The following is a 17,412-nucleotide window of genomic DNA, read 5'->3' on the forward strand; positions in this document are numbered from 1 at the left end:
GTTCTCTATAGTTAAGAGTCCATTTTTTGGTTTGCCTCTTTTTTTCTTTGTTCATTTGCTTTGTTTCTTAAATATCAAATATGAGTAAAATCTCATATGGTATTGTCTTTCTATGACTGACTTATTTCACTTAGCATTATACCCTCTATAATTTTTTGAGGAAACTTCTTAAGAGTCCACAGTGGATGTACCAGTTTACATTTCTATCAACAGTGCACCAAGATTCCTTTTTCTCCACACCTTCATCAGCATTTGATATCTCTTATGTTTTTGATGACATCCATTCTAATAGGCCTAAAGTGATATCTCATTGTGGTTTTGATTTCCATTTCCCTGTGATTAGTGATGCTGAGCACCTTTTCTTGTACCTACTGTCATTTGAATATCTTTACTGGAAAAATATCTATTCAGGTCCTTTGTCCACTTGAAATTGGATTATTTGTTTTTATTGTGATTGAATTGTAAGAGTTCCTTATCTATCTTGTATATCAACCCCTTTTTAGACATGTGATTTGCACATATGTTTTCTCATTCTGTAGGTTTCCCTTTTTATTTTAACATTTCTTCAGCTGCACAAAAGCTTTTTACTTTAATATAGTCCCCCTTATTTATTTTTGCTTTTGTTACTTGTGCTTTTGGAGCCATGTTTAAAAATTCTTTGCCAAGACCAATGTGAAGGAGCTTTTTCTTTACATTTTCTTCTAGGAGTTAGTGGTTTCAGGTCTAATATTTAAGTCTTCAATCCATTTTGAGTTAATACTGTGCATGGTGTAAGTTAGGGTTGTAGTTTTATCTTTTGCATGTAGATATCCAATTTTCTCAGAACCATTTAGTGAAGAGAATGTCTTTTCTCCATTGAGTGTTCTTGGCTCCCTTGTCAAATATTAGTTAATAGTATATGTAAAGATTTATTACTGGGTGTCAATTCTGCTCCTTTGTTCTATGTGTCTATTTTTAAGCTAGTACCTACTGTATGGATTACTCTATCTTTGTAATACACTTTGAAATTAGAAAGTGTGATGCCTCCAGGTTAGTTCTTCTTTCTCAGGTACTTTGGTTATTTAGAATCATTTGTAGTTCCACATGAATTTTAGAGTTTTTTTTCCTATTTCTATAAAATTTTCCATTGGGATCTTGATTGACATTGCATTGAACCTATAGATGGCTTTAAGAGTATGGACATTTTAACAATATTCTTCTAATCCATGAATACAGGATATCTTCTCATTTATATTCCTTCATTAATGACTCAACAATTTCAGTGTGCTAATCTTTTACTCCTTGGTTAAATTTATTCCTAAATATTTTATTTGCTTTCCTGCTATAGTGAATGTGATTGGTTCCTTTCCTTCTTTTTCAGACAATTCATTGTTAGTGTATAGAAATTCTAGTAATTTTTATATGTTGATTTTGTATTCTGCAACTTTACTGAATTTGTTAATCAATTTTAATAATATTTGAGTTTTTTTTCCTATATATAAAATCATGTCATCTGTGAACAGAATATTTTACTTTTTCCTTTCTGATTCAGATGACCTTTCCTCCTGCATTACTGCTCTGGCTAGGACTTTCAGTACTATGTTGAATAGAAGTAATGATGTTGGGTTACATTGTCTTGTTCCTGATTTAAAAGCTTTCAATCTTTGATCATAGATTATGATGTTGGTTGGGAGACTGTATTATATGTCCTTTATTATGTTAAGGTACAGTCCTTCCATATTCAATTTGCTGAGGGTTTTTATCATGAATAGATGTTGATTTTGTCAAATGATTTTTCTGCATTAAGATGATCATAAGATTTTCTTCTTTCATTCTATTAATAGGATGTATCACATTTATGAATTTGTATATGTTGAATCATCCTTGCATTCCAGGCATGAATCCCACTTGATCATGGTATGGGGCAATTTTTGCATTATAATCATCAATGATATTAGCTGGTAGTATCCTTTCCTAAGATGTCCTTATCTAGCTTTGGCATAAGGGTAATACTGGTCTTGTAAAATGAGTTTGGGAGTCCTCTTCAATGTTTTGGAAGAGTTTGAGGACAGTTGTAAATTCTTTAAATGATTGGTAGAATTTGCCAGTAAAACCTTCTGGTTCTGGGCTTTTCTTTTTCAGGAGGTTTTTGATTACTGATTGCATGTCCTTACTCATTGTCAGTCTTTTCTGATTTCCTATCTCTTCATGATTCAATATTGGTAGACTGTATTTTCTAGGAATTTTCCATTTCTTCCAAATAATCCAATTTGTTGGTGTATAATTGTTCATGGTAAATTTTTATGGACCTTTGTATTTTTGTGGCATCAGTCATAATGTCTTCATTTATAATTTTATTGATTTGAGTCCTTTTTCTTTTTTCTTGCTTAGTCTAAGTAAATGTCAATTTTGTTTATCTTTTTGAAGAACCAACTATTAACTTTTGTTATCTTTGTATATTTTTTTGTTCTTAATTTATTTGTGCTCCAATCTTTATTATTTCTGTCCTTCTGCTAATTTTGTGCTTAGATTATTTTTTCTAGTTTGTCAAGGTGTAAAGTAAGATTACTTATTTGAGATCTTTTTTTCCTTCATTTATGTGTTTATTGGTATAAACTTCCCTCGTAAAGTGTTTGTTCCACGTCCTATACATTTGGTATGCTGGGATTCCATTTTCATTTTTAAAAGATACGTATTTTTTATGTTCCTTTTATTTTCTCTTGATCCACTGTTCTAGAGTGTGCTCTTTAATTTGTAACTATTTGATATTTTCTAGGTTTCCTCATGTTATTCATTTCTAGCTCCATACCTTTGTGGTTAGAAAAGATACTTTGTATTTCAATCTCTCAAATTTGCTATGACTTGTTTTATGGCCTATCACATGATCTACTTTAGAAAATGTTTCATTGCAGACATTGCTGCTATGAACATTGGGGTACATATGGCCCTTCTTTTCACTACATCTGTGTCTTTGGGGTAAATACCCAGGAGTACAATTGCTGGGTCAGAGGGTAGCTCTCTTTTTTAATTTTTTGAGGCACCTCCACACTGTTTTCCAAAGTGGCTGTACCAACTTGCATTCCCACCAACAGTGTAAGAGGGTTCCCCTTTCTCCACAACCTTTCCAACATTTGTTTCTTGCTTTGTCAATTTTTGCCATTCTAACTGGTGTAAGGTGGTATCTCACTGTGGTTTTGATTTGAATTTCCCTGATGGCTAATGATGATGAACATTTTTTCATGTGTCTGTTAGCCATTTGTATGTCTTCTTTGGAGAAGTGTCTGTTCATGTCTTCTGCCCATTTTTTGACTTGATTATTTGTTTTTTGGGTGCTGAGTTTGAGACGTTCTTTATAGATCTTGGATACCAGCCCTTTATTTGTAGTGTCATTTGCATATATCTTCTCCCATTCTGTGGGTTGCCTCTTTGTTTTGTTGACTGTTTCCTTTACTGTGCAGAAGCTTTTTATCTTCATGAAGTCCCAAAAAGTTCATTTTTGCTTTTGTTTCACTAGACTTTGGAGATATATCTTGAAAGAAGTTACTGTGGCCGATGTTGAAGAGGTCACTGCCTATGTTCTCCTCTAGGATTTTGATGGATCACTACATCAAAAACTAATGATATATTGTATGGTGACTAACATAACATAATAAAATAAAATTAAAAAAAGAAAGAAAATGTTTCATTGATTCTAAAAAAATTTGTGTATCCTGCTGTTGTTGGATGAAATGTAATGTATATGTCTGTTAGGTCTTGTTAGGTCTGTAGTGTTGTTCAAATCTACTGTTTTCTTATCAATTCTGTTTGGATGGTCTTTCTATTGTTGAGAATGGGGTATTAAAGTTCCCAACTCTTATTGTATTGCTCTTTATTCCTTTTTTTGTTCTGTAAGTAATTGCTTTATATATTTAGGTGCTCTGATGTTGGGTGCATAAATGTTTACAATTGTTATATCTTCCTGATGGTTTGACCTCTTTATCATTATAATAAAGACCTTCTTTTTCTCTTGACCATTTCTTGCATAAAGTTTATTTATGTTTGATTTAAATATAGCTATCACTGCTATCTTTTGGTACCATTTGCTTTAAGTATCTTTTTCCATGGAGTGCCTGGATGGCTTAGTCAGTTAAGTGTCTGACTCCATGTTTTGGCTCAGATTGTGATCTCAAGGTTGTGGGATCAAGCCTCCTGTGGGGTTCTGCACTCAGCAGGGAGTCTGCTTGAAGATTCCTTCCCACTGCCCCTTCCCCCACTCATGCGTGTGCATGTACACACACTCTCTCTAAAATAAATACATCAAAAACTAATGATGTATTGTATGGTGACTAACATAATAAAATAAAATAAAATAAATAAATCTTTCTAATAAATAAATAAATATCTTTTTCCTTCCCTTAATAGTCAAGGTATGTTTCCCAAAGTGAATCTCTTGTAGGCACCATATCATTGGATCTTTTCTGGTTTTTATCCATTCAGCCATTGTATGTCTTTTGATTGAAGAATTTAATTTTTATGATTAAAGTAATTATTGACAGGTAAGGACTTACTATTGTGATTTTTAAAATTGTTTTTGACTATTTTGTAGATCATTGTTCCTTGCTTCTTACCTTGCTGTTCTTTTGTATTTGGTGACTTTTTGCAGGGTTATGCTTTGGTTCCTTTTTCACAATCTTTTGTATCTACTATAAGCTCTTCTTTTGTGCTTATCATGAGGCTTACATAAAATATCTTTTTTTGAAGTATAACTAACATATAGTGTTCTATTAGTTTCAGGTGTACAACATGATTCAATTCTATACATTACTCAGTGCTCACCATGATGTGTAGTCACCATCTGTCACCAAACAATGTTAGTACAATATTATTGACTATATTCCTTATGCTGTACTTTTTATCTCCATGACTTATTTATTTTATAACTGGAAGTTTGTACCTCTTAACCCTCTTTACCTATTTCACCCATCCCCCCAGTCATCTCCCCTCTGGCATCCACCAGTCTGTTCTTTGTATCAAACCAGAGTCTGGTTTTTTTTGTTTGTCTCTTTGTTTATTTGTTTCATAGAGTCCACATATAAGTGAAGTCATGGTATTTATCTTTCTCTATTTCATATTTATAAAATCCTATCTTAAACCAACAACTTAATATTGATGCCATATATAAACTTTATTCCTTTACTTCTCTGACCCTCACATCTTAAGTTATCAAAGTTATAATTAATACACTTTTATATTGTGTATTCAATAACAAATTGCTGTATTTATGGTTGTTTAATACTGCCTTTTAAACTGGTGTTCTACATGAATTATGCACCACCATTACAATATTAGAGAATCTGACTTTGACAAAATATTTGTCATTACTAGTGAATTTTACAAATACATTCTTATGTTTTCATGATGTTAATTATCCGTTATTTCTGCTTGATGAGCATCCTCTAACATTTCTTGTAAGGCAGATCTCCTGGTGATGGACTCCCTCAGCTTTTGTTCATTGGGAATGTTTTTATCTCTCCTTCATTTCTGGAGTACAGCTTTGTTGGATAAAGTATTCTTAATTGACAGGGTTCCCACCCACCCAATTTTGAATATGTCACCCCTCTTTCTCCTGGCCTACAAAATTTCTGTTGAGAAACCCAACCTAAGTTTTATGGGTCTTTCCTGTTTGTGACAACTTGTTTTTGCTTGCTGCTTTCAAATTTCTTTAACTTTTGACAATTTACTTTTAATGTGTCTCAGTATAGTTTTTTTGGGTTCGACCTATTTGGGGTCTTTTGGGCCTCATGAAGTTGAATGTCTATTTCTCATTCCTCATTTTCTCATTGGTTACCTTTCAAACCCTATTGTTTACAAATATTTTCCCTTTCTCCTCTTCTCATTCTGGTATTCCCATAATTTATATATTGTTTTTGTTGATAATTAAGTCTTTCTTTACTCTTTAATTTTTCTTTTTGCTCCTTTGATAGGATAATTTTGGATGACCTATCTTTTAGTTCATTGATTCTTTCTTTTGCTTGCTCATATTTGCTGTTGAAGCTTTCTATTGTATTCTATAGTACAGTCATTGTATTCTCCAGCTCTAGTTTTCTATTTGCACTTTTGATTGTATTAACCTTAAAAGTAAAACTTCCAGTTATTTTATCAGCAAAAATGGTTTTATTCAGGAATAGAAGAGAATTACAATTTGGGATAAGAAAGCTACAGCAAAACCATAAGCAAGTCCTGAGAACAAAGGAGAGAAATGTTTTTTTTAATAGAGGAAAAGGGGAAGTTTGGAGGGTTGTTTTAAACAAAACATCCACTGAAGTAAAGTGGAGGTTCAAAGTGTGATGAATTGTCTGTCATTGGCTGAGTTGAGAGAGACTTTCATTGGCTGGGCTGTTGCCAGGAGCAGAGAAAAGTCTTTCTTCCTCCTGCTGAAGTAGTAAAGTAGTAGCTAAAATACTATGGGCTTTCAAGGTTCATCTTCTCTTCAGTTTGCAATTGATAATGAGAGGTAGGGCATGAGACTTCCCCCCGTTGGACTCTTAAACCCATTTTAGTGAGGTTTCCTTTTATTAATGTTCACATTTCACCCTTTTGATCAAGATCTTTCCTTGTAAGTATCACTGATCAAGAGTCAGGTCTTTCATATTAAGTGGTTTTGTCTCTCAGGGCCAGGAAGGACCTTACCTGGTTTTCATGTCCTACATCAGAGGAACCACTTACACTTGTTAAGTAACAAGAAAGGTTAGGAGAGAGAGCTCTCAGGCACTTCCCATCTAAAATCTATATCTTCTCAAGGTTGTAAGTGTTGGAGATCATTGCAAAGTGTTGAGCCAATATCATCTTATGGGATACATCATTTATATAAAGTCTGACAGGTAACAAAGAATCAAAAGTAATGTGACAATTGCAAATTGCATGATGGTTCTAAGCCAGGACTCTAGGTCTGCAAGCCACCAACTGAAAGATTTATTGGCACTTAATCTAACTTCAGGGAGAAAGGTTTTCCCTATGAAGGCAAACTGAGACTCATGTGTGCCTCCTGGAAGTCTCTGCTTAAAGCAGCCATGAAAGCAGAATAGTGAACACTGCAGAACATACTGAAAGAACCAAGTGCATTTGGGAAGATATAGTGCAGGTATAAACATAAAGCAATAGCTAATGAACTTTTTCAAGAATAGTGAAGCATCAAAGAGGTTTAAAAACAGTATTATTTCTCTCAAAAGAATGGTTTAGAACCAAATGTGTAATCAGTAATATGGTCTGTGAAATTGTAAATTCAGAAACCATGAATTTGGATAAGAATCCAGAGTCAGTTCATAGCTAAGATGAAGAAAAGACTTTTGTGAATTCTGAAACTTCCAACCCTTCAGAAAAAGCAGGTGAGAGAGTAATTTGTCATAAGATCATGATGAGGTTGTTTCCAAAAGGCTCTAATCATAGAAGAGGTTTCTTCTTTTTGAAAGAGTTTGGGAAAGGAAAACAAGGGCTTTTTATTTTTTTTCTAGGAAAGAGAAGAAGAAACAGCAGTGAGAATACAGGCCTGGTCCAGACATCTTGGGAAAGCTGTCTTGAGAGATGTCATCTGCTTCAACTCTAGGAAATCTTTACTTTCTGGTCACCAGAATGAGTGTAGGTCTAGTCAGTTTTGGTGCTTTCTTTAGATGCATCATATGAATCCGAGAATCTATTCCTAGAGTTTGGTAGCACAAGGGTTGTTTAGCAGTTCCTGATAAGAGCCTTTCCAGGATAAAGGATAAAGAGTCTTTCTGGAGGTGTCTTTTTCAATAGATCTCCAGGTTGCAAGGTATGATGCTTAGGGCATCATCTCCTGGGAGTGCACTGTGAAAAGATCTCTCTATCAAAGCATGGTTATTTTTAAATAGAAGCTATTAGATCTTCACAATATTGAAGTATATTTCCTTTTATCAACTTTGAGTCAAAGGAGACAGGGGCCAAGTGCATTTGACATCCTGTGACTATCTCAGAACTATACTCATAGACTATCAAAAGGGATAGATCTGAGATTTAGAAGGACTGATGGCAGGGCTTTGGGCAGGTATTTGAAGTTCTCTACACATTTTGCTAATTGAGTCTTAATAGTGATGTTAGTGTATCTGACTAATCCTGAGAATTAAGGATGACATGCACAATAAAAGTGTTGTGGAACTGTCCAGACAACACACACTTGTCAAAGCACCCAATCAATAAAATGGGTTCCCTGATCATTATGAAGTCTGAGAGGGGTTCCCTAGGTAGGGACATTCTTTTCTAGCAGAATTTTAGGCACAAAAGAAGCACTGACCTGCCTATAAGGGAAAGCTTCAATCCAGTGAAAAAAACATACAAACCATGACTACAACATCTTTCTATCCGTGAGATGGGGAAAGCTGTATGAAATCTATTTGTGCAAAGAAGTTTACCTGGATTATACTTTGAACAGGTGGGACAAGAGAAGTAGGTGCTTTTTGTGGCCTTATTATCTCCCCACAAATAGTGGCTATCATTTTGTCAGTAGACTAATGCATATACAATGGTAAATAGTGAGTATTTTAGAATTATTAGATTTCCAATATTGCTTTTCCCTTTCTGGGGCCAATTGTTGGGTATCTCTTGTCAGTTTTTCCAAGTGATTATTTGGGGGAATATCCCTTTGGACTATGACAGTGGTTTGGCTACTGGTTTCCTTGAGAGCAGAGTTTTTGGTGCAAATATCAGTGAGGTGGTTTACTTTTGCCCTTAGGGATTGAGCCTGGAATGCCCAGGAACCTTAATAATAGCCAGAGCAGCAGGCAAATGTATGGTATCTAATAAATTTTGGATGGAGGAGTCATTTTAAATTTTATCCCTCATTGTTTCAATAATATTCTAAAATCAAGGACACCTCATTGTTTCAATAATATTCTAAAGTCAAGAGGTACCCCAAAGGCATACTAACTATTCGTATAAATGTTTGTGCTTTTACCCTTGGCTAAGGTACCAGCTCAAGTAAGGGCATGTAACTCAGCCCGTTGGGCCAAAATAGCCAAAGGTAAAGGTACTGTCTGAAAGACTTCAAAAAGAAGTTGGAGAATTCTACCAAACATTCAAAGAAGAAATAATATCTATTCTCCTGAAGCTGTTTCAAAAAAACAGAAACAGAAGGAAAGCTTCCAGACTCATTCTATGAGGCCAGCATTATCTTGATTCCCAAACCAGGCAAAGACCCCATCAAAAAGGAGAATTTCAGACCTATATCCCTGATGAATATGGATGCCAAAATTCTCAACAAAATCCTCGCTAATAGGATCCAACAGTACATTAAAAGGATCATCCACCATGACCAAGTGCGATTTATCCCTGGGATACAACGGTGGTTCAACATTCGCAAATCAATCAATTTGATAGAACACATTAATAAGAGGAGAGAGAAGAACCATATGGTCCTCTCAATTGATGCAGAAAAAACATTTGACAAAATACATCATCCTTTCCTGATTAAAACTCTTCAGAGTGTATGGATAGAGGGAACATTCCTCAATTTCATAAAATCCATCTATGAAAAACCCACAGTGAATATCATTCTCAATGGGAAAAAGCTGAGAGCCTTTCCCTTAAGATCAGGAACATGACAAGAAAGTCTACTCTTGCCACTATTGTTCAACATCATACTAGAAGTCCTAGCAACAGCAATCAGACAACAAAAAGAAATAAAATGTATTCAAACTGGCAAAGAAGAAGTCATACTCTCTCTCTTCACAGATGACATGATACTTTATGTGGAAAACCCAAAAGGCTCCACCCCCAAATTACTAGAACTCATACAGCAATTCAGTAATGTGGCAGGATACAAAATTAAAGCACAGAAATCAGTTGCTTTCTTATACACTAACAATGTAACTGTAGAAAGAGAAATTAGAGAATCAATTCCATTTACAATAGCACCAAAAATCATAAGATACCTTGGAATAAACCTAACCAAAGAGGTAAAGGGTCTATATTCTAGGAACTACAGAACACTCATGAAAGAAATTGAAGAAGACACAAAAAGATGGAAAAACATTCCATGCTCATGGATCAGAAGAATAAATATTGTTAAAATGTCTATGCTGCCCAGAGCAATCTATACCTTCAATGCCATCCCAATTAAAATTTCAATGGCATTTTTCAAAGTGCTGGAACAAACAATACTAAAATTTGTATGGAATCAGAAAAGATCCCAAATTTCCAAGGACATGTTGAAAAAGAAAAACAAAGCTGGGGGCATCACGTTGTCTGATTTCAAGATATATTACAAAGCCGTGATCACCAAGATAGCATGGTACTGGCACAAAAACAGACACATAGACCAATGGAACAGAATAGAGAACCCAGATATGGACCCTCAACTCTATGGTCAAATAATCTTCGACAAAGCAGGAAAAAATATGCAATGGAAAAAAATGTGCTGGGAAAATTGGACAGCTATATACAGAAGAGTGAAACTCGACCATTCTCTTACACCATACACAAAGATAAACTCAAAATGGATGAAATACCTCAATGTGAGACAGGAATCCATCAAAATCCTAGAGGAGAACACAGGCAGTAATCTCTTTGACATCAGCCACAGCAACTTCTTTCAAGATACATCTCTAAAGGCAAGTGAAACAAGAGCAAAAATGAACTTTTGGGACTTCATCCAGATAAAAAGCTTCTGCACAGCAAAGGAAAGAGTCAACAAAACAAAGAGGCAAAAAAAACAAACAAAAAAACAGAGGCAATCCACGGAATGGGAGATTTTCGCAAATGACACTACAGACAAAGGGCTGATTTCCAAGATCTATAAAGAACTCCTCAAACTCAACACCCAAAAAACAAATAAGTCAAAAAACGGGCAGAAGACATGAACAGAACTTCTCCAAAGAAGACACACAAATGGCTAACAGACACATGAAAAAATGTTCATCATCATTAGCCATCAGGGAAATTCAAATCAAAACCACAGTGAGATACCACCTTACACAAGTTAGAATGGCAAAAATTGACAAGGCAAGAAACAACAAATGTTGGAAAGGTTGTGGAGAAAGGGGAACCCTCTTACACTGTTGGTGGGAATGCAAGTTGGTACAGCCACTTTGGGAAACAGTGTGGAGGTGCCTCAAAAAATTAAAAAAGAGAGCTACCCTATGATCCAGCAATTGTACTCCTGGGTATTTACCCCAAAGACACAGATGTAGTGAAAAGAAGGGCCATATGCACCCCAGTGTTCATAGCAGCAATGTCCACAATAGCCAAACTGTAGAAAGAGCCAACATGTCCTTCAACAGACGAATGGATAAAGAAGATGTGGTCCATATATACAATGGAATATTACTCAGCCATCAGAAAGGATGAATACCCAACTTTTACATCAACATATGGGACTGGAGGAGATTATGCTAAGTGAAATAAGTCAAGCAGAGAAAGTCAATTATCATGTGGTTTCACTTATTTGTGGAACATAAGGAACAGCATGGAGGATATTAGGAGAAGGAAGGGAAAACTGAAGGGGGGGAATCGGAGGGAGAGATGAACCATGAGAGACTATGGACTCTGAGAAACAGACTGAGGGTTCTAGAAGGGAGGGGCGTAGGGGGATGGGTTAGCCTGGTGATGGGTATTAAGGAGGACACGTATTGCATGGAGCACTGGGCGTTACACGAAAACAATGAATCATGGAACACTACATCAAAAACTAATGATGTACTGTATGGTGACTAACATAACATAAGAAAATAAAAAAAAAAAAAAGAAATTGTAATAGCACACTAATCATGATTTTTACCATTTTCCCTTTAAATAAAAACCATCAGTAAACCATGAAAAATCTGCAATTGGTAGGGGAGATTACTGTAAATTGTCATGGGGAGTCAAAAGGTAATCTGTCAACATTAAGCAGTCATTAAGGATTTTGTCTGGATCCAAATGTAGTCCTTGCTCCAAGGTCAAATGCCCTAGGTATCAAATGTGAGCTTGAGCAAACTGCATTTTTTCTTTGGAGACTGTATGTTCTTTTAAGGCCAAAGGTTTTCATAGGTGGATGCTCTCTTCCTGTGAAGAGGTGTGAGAAGGGGAGCAGAGCAAACTAAGTATTTTAACAAAACAGAAAATTTTCTCTCATCCAAATCAATTTTGAAGGTTTGTAAAAAGTAAGAAGGACTCTGTGAAACCCTGGGCCATTACTGTTCAGGTGTATTTCTGTCCCAAGTGAAAGCAAAAAGATATTGGCTAACCTTCTCAACTGGAATACTAAAAATGCACTACATAGATTAATCACAGTGAAAAATTTGCTGGAATGGATGTTAGTAGCACACAGGGGTTAGGATCAACAGGGTGCCAAGGGATAACAATGTTATTTGTTGCTTGAAGATCCTGGATAAACTTCCATCCCCAGTCATTGGCTTTTCTCACAGGGAAGATAGGGGCATTATAGAGACTAGTGCAGGGGATAGTGAGGCCTTAATTCTTGTAATCTTCTGTTATGGGCTTAATGCCTTGAAAGGCTTCTTTATTTATAGGGGATTGATTAATTCTGGAAAGAGGTTTTGCGGGATCTATTAGAATCTTGATGGGAGGTGCACTGTGAATTCTACCAGTATCAGTTGAAGGTTTTTTCCCATAAAGCGGATGGTAGCTGATCCAATAGGAACAAATGATCATTGTTCCCAGACTCAGCTGTAGCACCATCAGAGATAGAGCAAACAAAAGATGTTGAAGTGTCACTTAATTCTCTGGCTGGCTATATTGATTACTACTGTCGAATCCAGAACTAATTCCCCCTTTTGAAAGAAAAATATTCTGGCATGATATTTTCTAAAAAATCTCAGCCCAATAAGTGAATAGGGCAGAGGAAATCTCTCAAAGGGCCTAAACAAAAGGGAATAGGTTCAGAGACAGGAACCTGTTGAGGTTTATTACCAACCCTCTGTTTTAGTACTGTTTAGAACTGTTTTAGTACTCTGAGACCGGGGCTGCTTTATAGCAATGGGGTTGAGTCCTGAGAGTAGCTTCAGTGTCAGTAAGGACAGACAAATTCATCTCCTATCTGGAGAGTGGTTTCTTTGAGCTGATTAAGAGGGAGGATTGGGAAGCACCCCTGTAGCTCCTTGGAGCTCCAACAACAGGAACTAAGAGGAGACTGGAAAAAATGATTAGAGGTGTGAAGGTGCCTGGAGTGTTTAAGTTTGTAATAGCCTTTTTTTCCCCAATGTCCTGGCGCTTTGCAATAATAGCAGAAACTAGGAGGTTGTAAGTTCTGTTGAGGGGCCTTCATTTGCTGGAGCTGAAAATTGAGAATTGTAGTAGTCTTTCTTTAGGTGAGTAATCTAGGATGCAAGTAAGCTGGTTTGCCAAATTAACTAAATCTGGAGTGAACACAGTTTCCCATTCCTTCTTGGTCTTTTTATCTAAAGAAGAAAGATTCTAGCTTAGTCCATTAACAAACACAGAGTTAAATGCTATCTCGTGGGCTTCAGTATCTAAAGAAAAACCAGAATTTCTTTAAAATCAATTTGGAGTCAATTGTAATAGTCATGGACAGGTTTACTAGGCTTTTGAGTGTAAGACTGAGTTTTGTTTCAATCAACAGGCTTAGGAAAAGCTACTGTAATTGCTCAGTGGAGATTTCTAGCGAGTGTTCTAGCATCTTGCCAAAAGTTAGGGGACTGATTCTCTAAATCATTTTCAGGATGTTCCCATTGGGATGGTTTCATCCAGTGTTTACCTTGCCTTTACCAATAAGCATGTGGAGTAATTGATAATCTGAGAAACTGTGTTGGTTAAGTTTGAAGTACTTCAGCTAACCTATAGGGGCCCTCAGTTACTTTAGGAAATGCTTTAACTATGTCTTGCAATTCAGCCTTAGTCTAAAGAACATAAAAAATCTGGGGTTTATTTAGATTCTTAGAACACATAACTTTATTATTATTATTTTTTTAATTTTATTGTTATGTTAGTCACCATACAATACATCATTAGTTTTTGATGTGGTGATCCATGTTCCATTGTTTTCATGTAACACCCAGTGCTCCTTGCAGTATGTGCCCTCCTTAATACCCATCACCAGGCTAACCAATCCCCCCTCCCCCCTCCCCTCTAAAACCCTGTTTGTTTCTCAGAACACATAATTGTAAAGAGGCAGGTTTTAAATAGGTTTAGGAAAGAAGGGAGTAAGGACAGGTTTGGAGGAAAAGGTAAGTTTGGCAGAGAGCCTAGGGTTAGGCACAAGGTGGCCGCTAAGTGTCTGTAGACAAAGAAGACAGGGGAGGGGGAAAAAAGTTCTCAGAAGCCATTTTGACTTATTTCAATTGTTTGCCTCAGTTAATTTAAGAAATAGTGTTTTGCAAAGAGGCAACCTTAGAATCCTGAGAATGTTTGGAAGGTTCAAGATACCAGTTAAAATAGGCATCCCATTCAGTTCGTTTGTTTGTTTTTGTTTTCTGGAGCCATGGCTTTCTAATTTAATTTTGAGAAAACCAAGTATGGGGAGACTGAAAGTTCCCCATAATGGCCATTGAAGTTCTAAATTACTTTTGGTTAAGTTGGCCCATTTAATTATAAGTGTGCATGAGGAGGGACCACAGTTTTTAAATATAAAATCAGCTAGAGTCCCAGTGGTGGGGGGAGACTCAAATCATTTTGATGACTGGGATCCCATTTCTTGGAGGCTTTTTCCTGAGAGCATGAAGAAAAATTTCGAAGTGGCACAGTTTTAATAGGAATAGCCTGGTTCCTGAATAAAGCCAGAAGAACTAAAACACAGAGTAGAGCTCAAAATCCAGGAGAAAACTTACGCTTAAACTCCAGGGTTGGCAAGAAAGCAGTGAGTACAATTAGCTCTGGGGGTACCGGCGTCTGTTTGCTCACCAGCCTTGAAATTGTTGGGGGTCTTCTCTGGATCCCCCTTCTGATCGCCAAACACTGTTAACTTTAGAAATAAAACTGTCAGTTCTTTTACCAGCAAAAATAGGTTTATTCAGGAATAGCAGAGAATTGCAATTTGGAACAGGCAAGCTATTGCAAAACCATACGCAAGTCCCAAGAACAAAGGAGAGGAATGTTCTTTTACAGAGGAAGATGGAAGTTGGGAGGGCTATTATGAACAAAAAATCACTGGAAAAAACTGAGAGTCTGAAGTATAGTGAGTTTTCCTTGGCTGAGTTGAGACACTCTCTCATTGGCAGGGCTGTTGCTGGAGCAGGAGGAAACGTTTTGTCCTCCTGTCGTGTACTAGCTAAAGTATTGTGGTCTTGCAAGGTAGGTCTCTTCCTGTGGAGTCTGCAACTGATGGTGAGAGGTAGGGCCTGAGAACTTCCCCTGCTGGCCTCCTGACCACCTCAGTGAGGCCTCTGTTTCTACTTCTTTGTTGACCTCATTTGGTTCATGCATTGTTTCACTAATTTTGTTTAGTTTTGTGTCTGTGTGTTCATGTAGTTCACTAAAATTCTTTAAGAGGATCATTCTGAACTGTCAGAAAGTTCAATCTCCATTTCTTTAGGTTCAGTTATTGGAACTTTATTAGTTTCTTTTCATTGTGTCATATGTATCTGATTGTGATTCTTGATGTGTTGTGTTGGTATGTGCACATTTGACTCAGCAATCTCCTTGTCCTGACTTTACAAGTTTGCTCTGGCAGAGATAGTTCTTCACTAGTCAACTCAGCTTGGGGTTCTGCAAGGGTCATTTGACAGTGTATTGAATAAGTGGGGCTTGCTATTGAGCTTTCTATTTGGGTGAGACCACTATCCAAGCTAAGATGTCAGTGGGGTGACACTGGCTGGGAACAGCTGGATGGCACTGCTTTCTTGATTCCATGCCTGAGCATGCTTGTAGAATGGGCTCTATAGTTGCCCCAGTTCTCTGGTCAGGCTTCCTCATGCTCTACTCAATAGTATGTGGAGCCATAAACCCATTTCCTTACCTACGCAGGACAGCAGAACAGATTCCAAGGCCAGCATGGTTCATTGGTTAGGGGCAAAAATCAGGCAGAACTGCCCACCAAGTTCTCTGGCCAGATAGAGCCATCACCTTGGTTCTGCAGTTGGGAAGAGCTGCTGGTTGTGTTCTTTGCTTGGATGCCACTGTAAGCCGTGCAATAGGTTGGGCTATGTGCCTTTCAGGTATTCTAGTTAGGCTTTCTGATCAAGAATTGGGGGCTATATTCGTCAGTAGATGGGGATAGAAATTTGCTTCCCTGACTGGGTAAAGGGCTACAACAGACTCCACGGGCTGCATGACTTGTTGGCTGGAGACCTGAATTAGGAGGAACTGCCCAAAAGTTCCTTGGCTAGATGGGACCATTGGCTTGGCTCTGTGGTGGGCAGAACCACTGGCTGAGGTCTCTATTCAGGGACCACCAAGAAGAGGAACAGTCTGCCAATACCTGAACACTGGTTGCTGTAAGACCTGCCTGTCTTTTCCATCTCAATCCAATTCCACACTCAATCCCTGCAGCTTTCACCTTTGATTCTGGTAAGGAGAGACCAGAGTGGGCCTCCTGGGAATGTCCCCTAAAGCTGGAAAAGGCTAGATGTCCACTTTAGGACAACTTAGCCCTCTCATTGCAGTGCAGTGACATCCTGGGATGGGCGCGGTGAGGTCAGAGTGTAGTCATTTCTCCTACCCTTCTCAGACACTGTGGTCCAGGGAGATGCTTTAACCTCACTCCCATGTTCTGGGATTTTCCAAATGGAGTCTTGTCTATGGATAGTCTTCAAACATGTTAGTGTGGAAGAAAAATGTTGATGAGGTCAACAAAGTCTTACTGAGGAACGATTTGAACAATTGGGAGGTCTGCCTCTGTCAAGAGGGAAGCAGATTTTAAAGCTCAGGAAAGTGGGTACCATAGTTTTCCTTTGTATCATGAGAAATACTAAGGGTATGGAAAGGGAACTAACATTTCTGAAGAAGGTAGTAGATGCCATGGCCTTTCCCAATGGTGTCTGGGTGGTCATGTGAGTGGTGGATCTGGGGTGTTCCATCCCCATGCCCTTGTGTCCAAAGTGGAAAGGCTCACACATCGTCTCCATTCTGACTGCCCTGACCTCACCAGATACATCTTGATGTCTCTTAGCTCATCTTCCTGTCCACTCCTGGAACACAAAAGGAAGACATTAGCTACTGGACACCTGAGTATTTACCAGGCACCTGGCCCTCTGCTGGGCACCTTGCAGCCCATACCACTACCGTCAAGGCCATCGTGTAGAGGAGACACCATTATCCCCATCTTTTAAAAGAGGTCACTGAAGCACAGGGAGATTAAGTAACTTGCCCCAAATATTAAATAATAGCCAATGACTGGTGGACACAGGGTATATTCACATTTCAAAGACATTATGGACTCTCTTCAAAGAACAGAATTTGGCTAAAACCCCATGTGACAGATGAAGAGCAGGCTGTGGGGAGTGGGACTCATCCATGTCAGCATCCACAGGACACCAGAGTGCTTTGTCC

The 17,412-nt window shown here is 37.6% G+C and overlaps 1 protein-coding gene across 4 annotated transcripts in view; it reads right to left on the reverse strand.

The window, feature by feature from the left end:
• Positions 1–14,924: 14,924 nt before the first annotated feature.
• Positions 14,925–17,412, reverse strand: part of LOC113922723 (anthrax toxin receptor 2-like) — a 35,484-nt gene continuing 32,996 nt past the window's right edge. For all 4 annotated transcript variants that reach the window (XR_003520056.2, XM_027594958.2, XM_027594964.2 and 1 more), the window contains one exon: positions 14,925–17,051. Coding sequence is in view for 3 of the 4 variants with exons in the window: in XM_027594958.2 (XP_027450759.2) it covers positions 16,910–17,051 (142 nt within the window). In the remaining variant the exon portion in view is untranslated. The remainder of the gene's footprint in view (positions 17,052–17,412) is intronic.

Source organism: Zalophus californianus, chromosome 15, assembly GCF_009762305.2.
Source record: "Zalophus californianus isolate mZalCal1 chromosome 15, mZalCal1.pri.v2, whole genome shotgun sequence".
Taxonomy (NCBI): Eukaryota; Metazoa; Chordata; class Mammalia; order Carnivora; family Otariidae; genus Zalophus; species Zalophus californianus.